Raw genomic sequence first — 15,861 nt, 5'->3', positions numbered from 1 at the left:
AACCTAGCTTAATTGGATAAGCACCGACGACACTGGTACAATATCATAAGCGCATGATAACGGTGTCGACAAAATCCCAGTGCTGGGTAAAAGAGAGGCAAAGGAGGACACAAGTAACGACACACAGCGACTGCACTGAACTACCAACGAAAGGTTTATTCAATCAAAATATATATGCTTACCACGACCTACCGTAATTTTTGTGTGAGACAGCGGCAGCACGTGTAAGCGCGGAAACGACGCTCTGATAACTCAGCAATCCGAGAGGCGTCTTTGGCCGCTCAAATGGTTCTTCATATGGAGATTTACCAGACTAAAGTACCTACTCTCACATGTCGCGGTCCGCTCCATAGCGCTATAAATGAACGCTTAAAGCCTATAGCGGTGTTTTCAGCCTTTGCGTTCTCACTTGCACAGTGGGGCGTATACCACTCCCCCTCTCTCCCACTCCAGTCACGCGAAATCTCGTGGCAACGTGATGCACCGGCATTTCCGTGCTGACCATTTCAGCTCCGCCACTACGACACGAGGGAATCCTGATCAAAACAATCACAGATTTCGAAACGTCACAGCGAGTGGACCATCTTCATCGGAGAAAGGAAACCAGGCGCTAGAAATAGCACTGGAAAACTTGGCAAGAGCTCAATATCGGCAAGTGCTGTCTTCCATTGTTTCCTCGCAGTGCGAGGTGAACAAACGGCGGTGTTTTCCAGCATTATAGAGCAAAGCGCTGTATATGTATGGGAACTATCCCAGCGCAAAAGTGGGAAAGGTAACAAAGGTTTCGGCTTCACTTTAACATAATGATACATTTGCACAGACGATATGTGAAGTGATCTGTGTTGGAAGCAGGGGCAGATCCAGATTCTCCCTTTACGGGGGGAGGAAGTTCTCTGTCGCAGCGCGTGGCACAGGTGGGAACAGGAATGTACCAATGATTAGGAAGGGGTGTCGATTGCCCGCCTCCCTGTCCTCGATCCGCCATGGTTGGGATAAAGAAGACAAGACACAATGAGCAGAGCGTACCGAGCAAGCAGCAGAGCAATTGTGATATATACAACGTTGCAAAGCTGCGACGTTCCGCACACAGGGCACCCAGCTTCTTTGCATTTTGACAAGTCAAAACACTCTCTCTATATTTTGTTTGTCAAAACATTTGTTTGTTGTTGTTGTTTGTTTGACATACGGGGATGATGAGGCAATTGATCATGCATGCAACTACAGTAAATACGATTTTTATATGTGGACGTTTGTCGAGTGACACAACTGTGCTGCAACAAATAGAGGGCGTTGCCTATATTCTCTTGGAGAGACTAGATCTGGGCCCCGCTCTTGGAAGCCACATTTTTAAAGTTTGTACGTTCCAGACGTCACGCAATTTTAGGAAAAATCTTCCCGGGAACAGCACCGCAAGCGATACTGCCCCGACGACAGTTTTATGGGCCGCGCATTCGAAGACTCGGCCCATCCCGGGGCGGACAGACAGCGAGTTACAGTGTAACGACGCATGCCCCTAGAGACAGAAGTGTGCAAAGTTCGGCAGCTGCTTTACTCTTCTCAATACTTAAGACCTGGGAAAGTCCTTTGTTGTACCTTGATGTCCTCCAAATACGCAACAGAATACAGAACGCAGCCGTGTGAAAGTTGTCATGTCTTTCCTGGTATCTTCATATAAAACGTTACGTGTAACAGATGACAATCACTTCTTGCTTTATTTTATAGCTTCGAACTACATTTTACTACTTTTGAGCACGTCATTTAGTTACGGGTTTCGGCAGCGATGTCAAGGTCTGGGGTTGCTCTAATGCGATAGTCGTCATATATCCAATAATAATCACGAATGTAAATGTTGCTAGCTCTTTACTCCAGACAAAAGCTGCATTACCCACAATGAGATTTTGTTTTATTACGGGCCCTACATTAGAAAACTAGAAAATGTTGACACTCTGCTATTTGTGTGCAGACTTCTGCCAAATTCGATATATGTAATTAAGCGGACGATACAATTACGCAATGCACGAAACGTGCACTTGAAGCTGTGCTGGACGTTCATGTGCACTTCAAGTGTGAAAAACGGTCCCTGCCTTCACACTCAGGCAGTAGCAGCAATGAAACATACCCAACAGTTTGCCCCGTCTTCCTCTGCACCTCGGCACGGACAACTGGCCTCAGGATCGGGATAGTAGGAGCAGTCGAGGAAACGATCGTTGTACTGTAAAATGAAGAAAACGATATGTAGAACGTTTTTCTTGCTGTGTAGCACGTAGCCAGAATGACAATAAGCATGAGATATGTGCCTGTGTGCACGGTGGCGTGTAGTATGCCTCCCTGTCTCAAAGCGGCAACTCCAGGTTCCATGAACTCCATAATTGTACGAAAGGCCTTAATTTACTAATGATCTAGTCGAAGGAAAGGTACAGAGACTAGGATTCGAACCCATACGCTCCGATATACGGCCAAAGATGCTGGCAGCACCTCATACCGGAGAGGTCTGAGTTGAACCCCACCGCTGGTCCCTTTATTGTCATTATCCAATTGCAGTATGGAACTGACCGTTGTGGGGCTTGCATAGAGATCTAAAGACAGGAAACATTCATAAAAAAAGCGTTTGTCTTCTGTCGCTCCAAGGTTGAAAAAAAAAAGAAACTCAGGATTTCCAGACGGCATTTTTCGTCTGTTAGCTCTCTTCACAGTTCGCAAACGTGCCCATAAACATGCCCAACCGGCTCACAGAGCAGCGCATACAAAAACGCGGGTTTCTTCATGCAAATCTCACTATGGTCCGCAAGTCGGGGATTGTATCCACATCCCCCGCTCCCAAATTGATACGCCACCTTGTTTAAAAAGTAGTGATATTAGTGAATAGTAGTGAAAAGTAGTGATATTCTTATGATATTATTTCTGATTATTAGGCTCGCATGAACCCGTCATTTCATGTCATTGTTTTGATGTTGCACGCCGACGTGTAATACATACGTAAAGTAGCATTCAGATCTGAATGTAAGCAAGAAGATTTTAGATGATGCTCGAGGTAGCACGTCATGCACAAACAGCAGTGGAGAGAGACCACTGAGAGACCAAGTCAGAGAGACCGCGTTCCGTAGAGCTTCGCGCGAGGTATAAGAGTATTGCTCGGTATTTTGTCCTTGCTGCCTACACGGTTATGCAGAATCTTTGTTCAAATGACGCCCAATGTATTGTGGGCTTCAGATAAGCCTACTACTTGGGATCACATGTCGCACTACTTGGGATCACATGTTACAACGAGGGGGCGTATGCCGTGAGCTGGATATACAACGCATCGAGACAGTTCCGGGGGGCGGGGTGGGGCTTTTTTGCTGTGGCGGTTGCGACCGCAGGTGTTATTGTAAGGTAGGAAATAAACTTTTGTTTGTTTTTTGCACATTTCTCTTGCTCTGTCTTCCTCGGTGACGGAACGGATGGGCTGATGTCCGGAGGTTATGGAAACACGGGTCGCTCAGTAGCGGGGAAGACGCAGCACGCGTTGTTCATTTTTAATGTGGTGCGGTTTTTTCTTCTATTTTTCATTTAGGACTCCGCCGGTTTGTTTGTTTTCTTTTCCAAGGTTTCGTTTTTTTTCCTGAGCTAGCGTTTTTTTGTTTGTCTGTTTGTGTTAAGTATTTTCTTTTTGAGTGCTTCGCAGCTCCCACACGGTACCCGATCCCCGGAGCCGATGCAGCATTCGCCGCCGCAAGTGAGATACGACCTCCGGAGCGTATGGAGAGGCCCTGTACTAGAGCACTGCACGGGCCGACTTTTCCGGGCCCGACCCGGCCCGGGCGCATCGAAAAATGGCCCGGCCCGACCCGGGCCCGGACCTTCATATTTTTATGCGGCCCGGCCCGGCCCGGTGACCCAGTGACTAGAGCCCGGCCCGGCCCGGCGTCTAAGCAAATAGAGCCCGGCCCGGCCCGGCCCGGTGACCCGGCGAGTAGATCCCGGCCTAGTATTTCCAGCCGCGACGTACGCGTTTCTGGCGATTATCAAACAAATTTATAAGTAAATTTATAAGGAGAGAAGACAAACATACAAGTGATGGCGGTTTAACACCGTAACCGCACGAGACCAAATTAAATCCGGAACGCACGGGGCGTTATCGTTACACTGTCAAGATTTTGCGGAGATAGAGCATGCTGTCGACAAACTGCTTCTCCCAGTCCCTATCCCTCTCACCAAGCTTTGCCAAAGTGATTGTGAAATATGTGAGGAGTGAGGAGCAATGTAAAGTGGCTTGGAGAATGTTCTAGAGGGTCGAATCATATGCATAATGCAGTACCCTTTGCTTGTCTTTGCAAAATATGCACAGGAATGACGCAAGCGCATGATGATATGAACTAATGCGTCTCCAATGTGTGGAATTAGCTGCGTGGCCCGGCCGGGCCTGACTCTCGGGAACATATTTGTCGGCCCGGCCCGCGGTGGTGGCGTATTTTAACGGCCCGGGCCCGGCCCGGCCGGCGGTGCTGCCGTATTTTGTCGGCCCGGGCTCGGCCCGGCCCGGAGCACACAGCCAATAACAAGCCCAGCCCGGCCCGCGGGCCGGGTCGGGCCCGGGCCGGGTCGGGGGCCCGGGCCCGTGCAGTGCTCTACCCTGTACAGCAGCGGTCTCGTTCGGAGGAGACGCCTGTATCCAACGCCTAGGCGCGTTCGGAGCCGAAAGGGCCAGCCGGGGAGAAGGGGACACATGCAATGCCTCCGTCCCAAGGTACGTCAACTACGGTACCTGCAGTGCCGCAGTATAACTTCGCTATAACGGCAGAACTCCTGTCACGCATGACGGAGTTACGTTTGTTGGTGGCACAACGTCTTGATGCCGTGTTGGTTTCGCCGCCGCAGTCACAAGCGCCCCTGCGACTTAATTTACCGGTCCCTGCCTTGTCAAGTTACGCCGATAAAAAGTTGGTCGCTGTAGTGCGAATACGAACAGGAGACTGACCCCCGGGCATGTTCCTTGCTCACTGCATTTATCCTTGGACTTCGGGACCAACGAATGCGGGCTCGTCTACTTCAAGAGGTTGACCTGGATGTCAACAAGGCATTAAGGATTTCTGAAAGTTGCTTGAAGGCAGAGCAGTAGTCTCCGCAACTGGATCGCAAGCTACTGGCTTCGTCGGCGTTGGGGAACGTTGCTAAAGTCCAAACCTCCGTTGATCAACAAGTGGAAAGGTGTTTTCGCTGCTGCAACACCAACCACAGTGAGGCAACGTGTCGCTTCAGCAAGGAAAGCTGCAGAGCGCGCAATCAGTTAGGTCATATTGAACGTATGTGTAGGAAGAAGAGGCAGAAACCTTCTCGCAGTGTTCATTCTCGTCGTAGCGTGACGTCTATCACAAGTGTCTTGGCTGTGGGTGACAAAGCAGAGGTCTTCACCTGCATCATCGATGGAGTTCCAGCTCAACTCCAGGAAGACACAGGCTCATATTATACAATCCTTGGAAGAAACGCTTGGCTGAAGTTGGGGAAGCCAAAACTCGCGCCGGCGCATCAGAAACTCAGGGTACTTACCGATCACAGCATACCTTTGAAAGGCCAACGTTCAGTGGAGGTAACCGTTGCGGGACAAACCCACGAGCTCCAAGCACTTTTTGCAGAATTTGATGGTATGAGCTTACTTGGCAAAGAATGGATCCGCGTGCTGAAGCTAGACCTCAACGCCATGTTTGTTGGGCGTATCCGCGATCCTCAGCCAGACCTCTCGGACATTCTGTGCCAGCACGACAAGCTTTTCGAGGAGGGAATAGGACGGTGCTCGAAGGTCAAGGTCCACCTACAGTTTCAGTCAGAAGCGAGACCGAAATTTTGCAAAGCCAGGCCTATTCCGTTTGCGCTTCGTGACGCAGTGGAGAAAGATCTTCAGAGACACGTCAGTAACGGAGTCTTGACGCCAGTTGAAGTGTCGCAATGGGCAACACCAATTGTAGTCGTTCCCATACCGAACAGGGCGGTGCGTGTCTGCGGCGATTTCAGCGTTACTGTCAACCCGCAGCTGGACGTTGCCCATACCCCCTAGCGCGTCCGGAGGATCTGTTCGCAAAACTGAACGGTGGCGAGCACTTCTCGAAACTCGACCTCTAGGAAGCATATTTGCAGTTGGAGCTAGATGAAGATGCGAAGAAGGTCCTTGTCATGAACACTCACAAGGGTCTTTTCCGCTTCAACAGGATGCCTTTTGGGATATCGTCAGCCCCCGCTATATTCCAGAGAACAATAGAACAGGTCACTGCTGGGGTAGAGGGCGTGGTGGTTATCTCGACGACATCATCGTAACTGGAAGAACCGAGGCCGAACATCTGCACCACCTGGAACAGGTCTTGCGAAGGCTTCGTGCATATGGCTTTCGCCTCAAGAAACAAAAATGTGAATTCCTCAAAACAGAAGTGGAATATCTTGGACAAATCGTTTCAGCAGATGGCTTCAAACAATCACCGAAAAAGGTGTCAGCTCTGCTGGACATGCCAGAACCAGCCAACGGTAGGGAACTTCGAGCCTTTCTTGGTCTCGTGTAATACTATGGTCGATATGTCAAGTCACTTTCAGATCCTTGCGCACCGCTCAATCAACTTCTGCGGAATAATGTGCCTTGGGAGTGGTCATCAGGTCGCGCCCAGGCGTTCAAGGAGATCAAACGTCGACTCACGTCCATCGATTCCTTGGCGCATTTCGACCCTAGTCAAACTCTCTACATGGCTGCTGACGCTTCCTCGATAGGCGTTTTCGCAGTGATTTACCATAAAGTCAATGGTAAAGACAAGCCCATCGCTCATGCTTCTAAGACGTTGATGTCGGCCCAAAAAAACTACGCCCAAATTGAAAAGGAAGCTCTGGCCGTTATATTCGGTGTTGAGAAGTGTCACCAATATCTCTGGGGAAGGGAATTCATCTTATATACAGACCATGAACCACTGACGGCAATCTTTGGCTCAAAGCGAGGAATTCCAGTCAAAGCGGCGAACAGAATGCAGCGCTGGGCGTTGACTCTGCCTGGTCATAGTTTTGACATTCAGTACAAGCCAACGGCCCAGTTCGGAAATCCGAACGGCCTGTCTTGACTTCCGGCAGGTCCGGACCCTGATTTCGATGTTGCGATTTCGGATGACGACTTCCTTGTGGGGAGTACGGGATCGCCGAATGTCTCTTCCGTCCTCTCAGTAGGTATTGATAAAATTCCGCTGAAAGCGTCTGCAATTGCCAAGGCCAGTGCTTCAGACCTGATCCTTTCTAAGGTCTACCATTACATCATGGAAGGTTGGCCTTCTCATGAACGGGACCTCGAGCTTCAACCCTACTACCTGCGCAACACTGAGCTGACAACAGAAAAGGGTTGCATCGTATGGGGCATACGCGTTGTCGTCCCGTCCCAGCATCGCAACACTGTCCTCAGCCTACTTCATGATGGCCACATTGGGCAAACAAAAATGAAAATGTTGGCGCGCTCCTATGTATGTTGTGGCCACGAATGGAGAATGACATTGAACTGACTTGTCAGTCGTGTGGAGCATGCGCCGCTTCTTCGGATCAACAACTTCCAGTTCCTCTTCACCAATGGGAGGTTCCGAAAGAACCGTGGTATCGCCTTCACTCTGAGTTCGCAGAGTTCAGCGGAAAAACTTACCTAGTGGTAATCGATGCGTACAGCAAGTGGCCCGAGGTGAAGTTGATGAGGTCTACCAAAGGTTCAGCCACAACAGAAGCCCTTATGGACAACTTCACTGCCCAGGGCCTCCCTTTCCAGCTGGTTAGCAATAATGGACCTCAGCTCATTTGGGCAGCGCTGAAAGATTTCTTGGATCGCCTTTGAATTAAACACATCTTGACTCCGCCGTATCACCCTAAGTCCAACGGACAGGCTGAGAATCTTGTGCGAACTCTGAAAGCCTTCCTTCGCCGTCAGAAGGAAGGGAGGGACAGTGCAAAGGAAATTAAGCATTTCGTGCTTAAAGGTCAGCTATGCCGATATCCCAAATAGTCGAAACGGTTGTGATATTCTGAAAGCCCACATCCGGCTCTCCCCAAAATGCACCTTCATTCTCTCAGTTCGGTACAGTACCATGTCAAAAAAATAGATAATTCATTCCGAAACACGCATGGGCGCAGCCATTTTTATGACGTAGATGCACCCGAACGGGCATTGTGACGTGTACGCGCCTTCGTACTTGTCAGTGGATTCCAGCTACGGCTTCTCGCGGCTTCACGTATCTGTGCTTGAAGATGGCGGACAGCCGGGTTCCACCGTTCCGCGATAAGTAAACAGTGCAATAGCTGCGAACTCATTCCCGAACCAACCTCTGTGCGATGTTGTGACTGGAATTCGTCGTTTGTGTTTTGTGAGTGTTTGTGTTTTGTCGCGTCTACGTTAGCCCCTTTACAGCACTTGCTCATTGTAGAGACTGACGTTTCGACAGCCGCTTTAGCAAGAAAATGCCGACAGCGATTTATTCTTGCAGGAAAAAATTGTGCTATGTATTTGAGAAACCGCATACTGCTATGGGACAAGTTTTACGTACCATTTATCAATGTGCAACAGCGTCGACGATGGTATGTAACGACGAGAGAAGAAGAAGAAGCTTTCTTTGAGTCACACACTCCCATGTCACGCTGCCTTGTGTGGCACGCTCCAAACTACTGCATTTTATGTTTAACATCTGGATATTGTTTGTAATGAGCACCGTCGCACAAAAACATGCACAGGAAAACTCCAGTAGCCATGTGGTTGCACACTATGCAGACGCAAAAGAAGTACCAGAGCACATATTGGATCTTAGAAAGGATGTGTTTAAAAATGTGGGGTCTGAAGAGTTAGGGCATAACATAGATCCTAGAAATCAGGTGCACCTTATCCTTCTGTAGAGTGCTCTTTCAATTCACAACTCAGCCCATGGGGTGCAAAAGTGTTAGAGGCAATTATGTGGCTTGTCGTCCTGGGTGACATCGCTAGCCAGCCTCGGAATTAATTCCGTGCTCAGGAATTATTGTACAAATCGCTTTGTATTTAATATTTATCATGTAGGACATGATAAGCAATATGTAAGCTGCAACCTTGTCTGTAGCATTCTCGACTGCCTCTTACCTTTACAGTTAGAGACACGTTACCAAATTATTTGCAAAGGGCACTCTTACAGGAGCCGTGTAACCTGAGTTTTTAATTTATAAAATTTATAAAAATATAAGTATACAATATGTAATATGAAATTTATATTAAATGAAAAATAACATTTATAAAAAGAATGTATCAAAAATAAATAAAAAGGCTTTATGGAAGCAATTCGTTAGCATACCCATTGCACATGAAGCACAATTATATATGCTTGGACATCATCTAGTTAATCTTCTGAACCATATGTGTGGCTGCATACGAATGTTTTTATGCGCATGCTCTACCTTCTTATTCCTACATGTGCACACGAATAACAGTGAATATATGTGAAGTGGCAAAAAGTAACGCTAGACTCTACCATCATTGTGCCCCTTTAACTTTTCCACATTTATGTCTGGTGAACAGGGAATATCTCACCAGAAAACAAGACATTTGTGCATTATTTGGCAAGCAAATAATATATTTTCCATCAATCAACAATGTTGTGACCCCGTGCATATATTAATGTCAACAAGGAAAGTACTTACAAATTATTCCTATGTACTCAAATGCAGATATGACAATTCTCTTTTTGTATCTCAGCACAGTACAGTTTCAAATTAACAAACTGCACAGCATCAGCAATCTTAAAGTATCTCAAGAGGGGAATCACATAAAGCGCCAATAATAGACTGTGCAAACAAAGCTCCAAAAAACAAAGTACTTCAAGAAAAATCTGAATAATCGGTTGCCGTTGTGATATGTACTATCATGCACAGTTCATGTATGGAACATGTTACCTCATTGCATTGACTCCATGTGAGCACTAGAACAGGCAGCTTTTTAGGTCACTCTTTTCGTGTTTTTCTATTGTCTTTTTTTGTTTTCTGTTTTTGGAATAGCAAGCATGGCCATAGTGAAACACAAGCAGCCAAGGACAGGATGAGACATCTACAATGCGACTGCTAGCTCTAAACTGATATATTTATTAGCAGACTCTGGAATATACACATATATGCTGCTAAGCAAATGACAATTTAGCCAATAGAATAACCGACAAGAAAAAAGGGTTATATATCTCCCCTCTCCTCATTCTAGTTCACAGGCAGCACTAGTATCATTCTGAGTGTGCCCGTGCGTTCCCTTTGAGATAACGTATCTCAGAGAGAAGCAAATCCAACAGCGGACTGCTTACACAAGCAACTGTCTTGGGTTTCTCTAACCACTTGTTATTTAACCGCTGCCTTGAGCTCTGTGTTCTGGAAATTTAGGCAGCATCCAGAGTCCCTGCAATGTGTTGCCATGTTTCCCGAAAGCATCAAATGTCTGTCCTTGGTTGCCTGTGTGTGACTATGGCTCACAGATACAAACTACCTTATTTCAACACACTAGAATACACAGATTTGTAAATAGCATCTGTTGATTGCACTGTACATACCCTCCATATAAAGGATCATAGTGGATACTACATCTTGTGCGATAATGTCAGGAACACAAAAAAGCTAGATTTGAAACCACTCTTACGTCGTAGTAGTAGTATTTCTGTGAAGCTACGCAATTCCTGTCCTGCAAATAATTTAAACCATATGTTTCATCTGCCAGCGTGATGATCCCCTGAAAAGCAATTCACACTTGGCCGGAACTACGGGTTCTGAAACCTATCCCTGACATGTGTAGCCATCAGGGAGGAAACCCAAGGGCTGCGGTGGAAAAGACAAACACACACGGGCTATGTTCTCACTGTGTATCAGCTGCTCTGGCTACTAAGAAGAACGTGTTCCAAATTAATACACCATGGCTTGACATGATACGCCGGCGAAAGCTAACCAATAAATGTGTAGTTAAATGGACAATACGTAAACACTTGCCATAAAATGACAGTTTCCTTCCTGCATTCATGCGCTACCATTCAACCCACATAAACAGTGCACTGAATTTTTTTATAGCATTACACGTCGTTTGACAGAACTTGAACAAGATTACATAGCACGCGATAAAAGTAGAGTGAACATAATGTGCAGAAAAAATGGCTAGGAGACAAGCGAGCTGGTGAAGATGATGCATATGTAAAACCACGAGACCAGGGAACACAAAGGGACGTGTTTGTGTCTGTCCCTTCGTGTTCCCTAGTCTTGGGGTTTTACATCATGCATAATGTGCAGCTTTCCATTCACGCTTAATGGCTGTAGCAGAATGCATGAAAGCCACTGCTAAGTTGTGTTGAGAAACACAAATTGACGTTTTTGAGCTTTGCGTCCACACACGAGACGGCGTTTCCTGAGAGGTGAGGTGATATTTCACATTCTTTATTCCTCAATCAGTTGCTACTCATGCGCTGTCGGTGTTCGTCTGTCTGCTCGTGTTGGTACGCTGCGTTTCTACTACTTGAATCGCGGCATCAGCGCACACGAGTGATCGCCTTCACAAAGAGATGGACGAAAGATTCACCCGTTTGCGTGATACGGACATCATGTTCGGATTCCTTCTCCATATCGAGGTTTTGTGTTATGGCACAAACACAGACAGTCTGAAACACAGGTGCAGTTGCTTCGGTAGTTTTTACGACTGCGATGTTGATGGGGAGCAACTCTATGACGAAATTTTAGACTGCAGAATGTTGCTGTCAAGTCGTTCCAGCCTGAAGGTAACGAGTCCTGAGGGCCTTCTTGAATTTATTGTTCGGTATGGGGACGAGGGCGTATTCCCCACTCTTCGTATCGCCATCCAGATTATGCTAACGATAGCGGTTTCTATCGCCAGCTGTGAGAGGTATTTCAGTAAACTAAAACTGATACTTTCATATTTGAGAGCTTCCATGGGTCAAAGAAGGCTCTGCGATCTTGCTCTGCTGAGCATAGAGAGACACGAAACTGAAAAAAAAAAAAAAAAACGGACTTCGATGACATCATAGGGAGTTTCACAGCAGCGAGGGCTTGTAAAATAGTGTTGTAATTGTACAATCTGACAAATTGCTTTTCTTTTTTGTGTCGGTTTTGTGTGTATTCTGGGTTAATAAAAACATAAGCGACAAACCAGCAGTGTTCCATGTTTATCGCGAACATCATGGGGATACGCTGCGACTGGGGCGCAACTGCGTAGCTTGCCATGGGCGCCGTCCTCTCTAGATACGCCACTGACTCTACCGTCCATTATTACTATTTTGGTATCCATGTTGTTGTGCTTGTGGAGACGTCGCGCTCCTGGTATCAGTAAGATATGGTAAGCGCAATGTTACACAGCTATATGCATTCATCGGTCCGCTCTTTCGCCTCGGCGATGCCAGTGTCCATGCGGTTCAGAGTCCATAGTGTTGACCACAACACGGAGAAGTCATGATGGTCGACGACCTCTTCAAATGAAAACACCGGTCACTGCGCCGCGTCTTCATGACTATGCATATGTAACCAAGAAGAAGCACTATATTTCAACCCGAATGTTCGTTCACACTTAGCAGCATCACTTACCAACCTCCAGTACATTCGTGTGGCGAAATCGAAGCTGGCGGAGCTTAGGCTCCAACTCCATAAAAAGTTTTCTCAAGAAGAGCAGACGTGTTGCCTAAAGAGTGTTCAGTCTACCTGTCTTTTCCACGACGTCCGATGAACAATAACGCTTCCTGCTCGGTCAGCTTGCCGGCGCCGCGACACCAGAGAAATCGCAAAAAAATAAAGAAAAAGACGGCGCGGCCACATGACGTAAGCGGCTGGCTGGCGGCGGCTGGGGGCATTTCTGCCGCGAGATTCAAAGCTCCCTCGCGCGCCAGGATTGGGCGCTACGCTCAAACTTTTTGTGCGAATATGTATCACAGGGCCCAGAATGGTAATTTCTACTTCTCCCGTTATATTTTATTCCGATCATTTCCATGCTCCTTTAAATTGTGAGAAATCCTGTGAACATAAGGGATACACACTGGTCTACCATATCGTGGCCTGGGTCCACCTGCTCCCTCTCTTGATTCCATTTTCCTTAACAAGGTTTCAGCAACACTTTGTAAGCTAGATTCTGGATAGCCAGCATCCCTAACTCTACTAAGCTGAGCACCAAAACTTTCTTGTGCCATGTGCTGGCGAGATTTCATTAATGCTGAGCGTGTCGCAACGCTAGCCACTCCCCTTTTCACAATTTTAGAATGTGCTGACGAGAAGGGAAGAATACCTTTCTTAGCCCTAGGTCGGTACATATAGCAGATGTGTTGTTGTTTGTTGTTTCTTAACCAGATAAAGGTCAAGAAACTGAAGAGCATCATTTTTAGGAAATTCTGTAGTAAGTTCCAGGCCACCCATTTTTTCTTTGAAAGTCCGCAGAATATCATCAAAAGGTGAAACACTGCACCCGATAGGACTGCCCGATTTTTGTACAAAATATTGTTGTCCATTTTTTCCACCGTGGCATGCAAATAGGTCTTGAGAAGTTCAATAAAAGTAGGTATTCCCATGCCAGTAGTATTCTGGAAGGTAACAGCACTCTCTTCAATCAGATCTTGCACAGCTCCTAGGAGAGTTTGCTGGTCTATTGAATAAAAAAAGATCAACAACATCAAAGGAGCATAACTGAAGGTCTGATGTGGAATCATCCTGAAGAACTTGGATAACAGCTTCAGAGTTCTTAATCGCGAAAGGATCGCAGATAGGTAGAGACTGCAGATGCCGTGATAGAAAACTTGAAATGCTCCTCTGCCATGTATTCTTTTCAGTAATAATCGTGCGGAAAGGCATCTCTTCTTTGTATGTCTGGGCAGTAAAGAAGGACGACAGGCAATCACCTGACTAACCTTTAATAGCCTTCAGGATCTTTTCGTTGCTAGCCTCCTGGCAGATCCTAACAGTAGCCGCATGGGATTCCTTAGCAAGTTGTAAAGCAGTGGACCTAAAATTATTCTCAAGTGCACTGGAGGTTTTTTGCTCATAGGAGCGTTCATACAATACCACAAAGCCCCCTTCTTTGTCAGCAGTTACCGGACGTATATTTTCCTCCTTGAAGAACACTTGCACATTGCGAAGAGCCTTGAAATTTCTGCTGGATAGCTGAACCCTTCTTGCTGAGTCTAATATCTGGTTGATACATGAAGATCTCCCTTCCTCAGGGACCGCACCAGCGATCTATCTGATAACAGCCAGAAGTGCCTTTTTTTTTCAATTGCGGCTGGAACTGAATTTTGAGCTTGAGTGTGTCCAGCTTGAGTGTGTCCAAAATATCCTTAAATACATTAACATTGTTCAGAACTGTAACCTGCTGAGACGAGTCAGGGGTCCTGGGCCTCTTATACGTGTGAAGCAGCTGCCCAAGTCTAAATTTCCAAAAAACAGCATTGCGATTTTTTTCCCATTTGCAAGTACCACCGCCAGTCTGTTAGCATAGGCCACTTCCGTATCTCCCGGAGTATAGCACAACGGTTTTAGTAGATCCATTTGGTGTCTATAATGCATCCAATACTCTCCTCTCATGATCTTGGTAATTCGTCGGGCATGTCGTGCAGTAGGATGGAAGTATCCAAAGGAGCTGTAGACTTCTTCCAGGATAATGTGCTTGTCGAGGGCAAAAGCCATGGTTTTTGCTCGTGTAAAACTGAGAACAGCAAAGAAAATGCAGGCAGCAATCTCCATGTATGAGGATGAGGATGTGGCGATCCGTGGAAGACGATGGAGAGGTGCCTCTGCTGCCACGCGCTGGGAAGACAGTTCTACCGGCACCGTCCTAGCGCGAGGCCACGTCCATCTGCCCGCTGGGACATTCCATCATCGCCGCTCAGGACTCATGTAGAAGAAGACCATCGTCTTCTACATTTGGTGACCCGAACAAAGAACACCATGTTCGGCGCTATTCGGCCCAGTACCATCCCAAATTTCCGCAAGACCGCATTCAAAGCCATATGAAGGTCCGGTGCATCGTTCTCCCGAGGAACCGCTAGGCGACATTAATTCACCGCAGCTCACTCAACGTACTCCATCTCAACGCCTGGCCGCTCAGCACCATGGTTCGCTCATGTACCCAGTTCACGTCGCCATGGTCGTACACGTCACGTCGCCGCACGCTTCGTGATGGCACTCCTCGGGATTCTACCAGCGGCACCTTCCCGAGCATCAAGCGAAGCTCAACCACTCAACCGCAAGCGCACTCCTCGTCTGAGGGGGGGAGTGATGTGCCGATCCGTGGAAGACGATGAAGAGGTGCCTCTGCTGCCACGTGCTACGGCGCTGGGAAGACAGTTCTACCGGAAGCGTCCTAGCGTGAGGCCACGTCCATCTGCCCGCTCGGACATTCCATCATCGCCGGTCAGGAATAATGTAGAGGAAGACCATCGTCCTCTACATGCTAGTGACAAAAGGAGTCCCCTTTACACTGAAAATGTACTTAACAAGCGGGCTGTCGCGGGGTAGTTGGTTGTAGAACATAGTTGATTGCAAATGCAGCAAGAGACGCGGACAGGTAGGTTAAACAAACACGACAGGAGACCTGCAGACTCGCAACTAGCAGAAGTTTAATGGCAGGAGACAAATATATACAGAAAAAAGAGAGTACCCAACCAATCGCAACACAGTAGAAACCTGAAATGAACTTGCAACAAAGTAGGAATACATGGATTGATAACAAAGGGCATCTGCACGTGCAACCCAACACCCCGCATCCCACGTGCAACATTAAAAGACAAGGTAATCTCTTTCAGGTTGAGTCAGGGCAATGGAACCAAAATGGAACGATGGGCAGGCTGGGACCAAAATTGAGTGTCCAGCCGCAATTGAAAAAACCGGAACTTCTTGCTCTTATCA

The 15,861-nt window shown here is 47.2% G+C and overlaps 2 protein-coding genes across 3 annotated transcripts in view; one reads left to right on the top strand and one right to left on the bottom strand.

Moving 5' to 3' along the window:
• Positions 1-15,861, bottom strand: part of LOC135370841 (uncharacterized) — a 170,610-nt gene that overhangs the window by 147,226 nt on the left and 7,523 nt on the right. For both annotated transcript variants that reach the window (XM_064604719.1, XM_064604727.1), the window contains exon 3: positions 2,120-2,212. The gene's annotated coding sequence lies outside the window, so the exon portion shown is untranslated. The remainder of the gene's footprint in view (positions 1-2,119; positions 2,213-15,861) is intronic.
• On the top strand, positions 5,285-7,819 carry LOC135386948 (uncharacterized protein K02A2.6-like). Its single transcript, XM_064616421.1, has 5 exons — positions 5,285-5,965; positions 6,183-6,492; positions 6,559-6,762; positions 7,174-7,460; positions 7,508-7,819. The coding sequence occupies exons 1-5, from the start codon at positions 5,285-5,287 to the stop codon at positions 7,817-7,819; spliced, it is 1,794 nt and encodes a 597-aa protein (XP_064472491.1).

This window comes from Ornithodoros turicata, chromosome 1 (genome assembly GCF_037126465.1).
Source record: "Ornithodoros turicata isolate Travis chromosome 1, ASM3712646v1, whole genome shotgun sequence".
Taxonomy (NCBI): domain Eukaryota; kingdom Metazoa; phylum Arthropoda; class Arachnida; order Ixodida; family Argasidae; genus Ornithodoros; species Ornithodoros turicata.
The sequence above is the reverse complement of the archived record's forward strand: the minus strand, read 5'-3'. Positions and strand labels throughout refer to the sequence as shown.

Excerpts from the sequence above, each read along its gene's own strand:
- LOC135386948 (XM_064616421.1), top strand. The coding sequence starts at position 5,285 with ATGTGTAGGAAGAAGAGGCAGAAACCTTCTCGCAGTGTTCATTCTCGT. Across the intron at positions 5,966-6,182 it reads TTCCCATACCGAACAGGGCG|GATGCCTTTTGGGATATCGT; the intron begins GTGCGTGTCTGC and ends CCGCTTCAACAG. Across the intron at positions 6,763-7,173 it reads GATTTACCATAAAGTCAATG|GTATTGATAAAATTCCGCTG; the intron begins GTAAAGACAAGC and ends TCCTCTCAGTAG.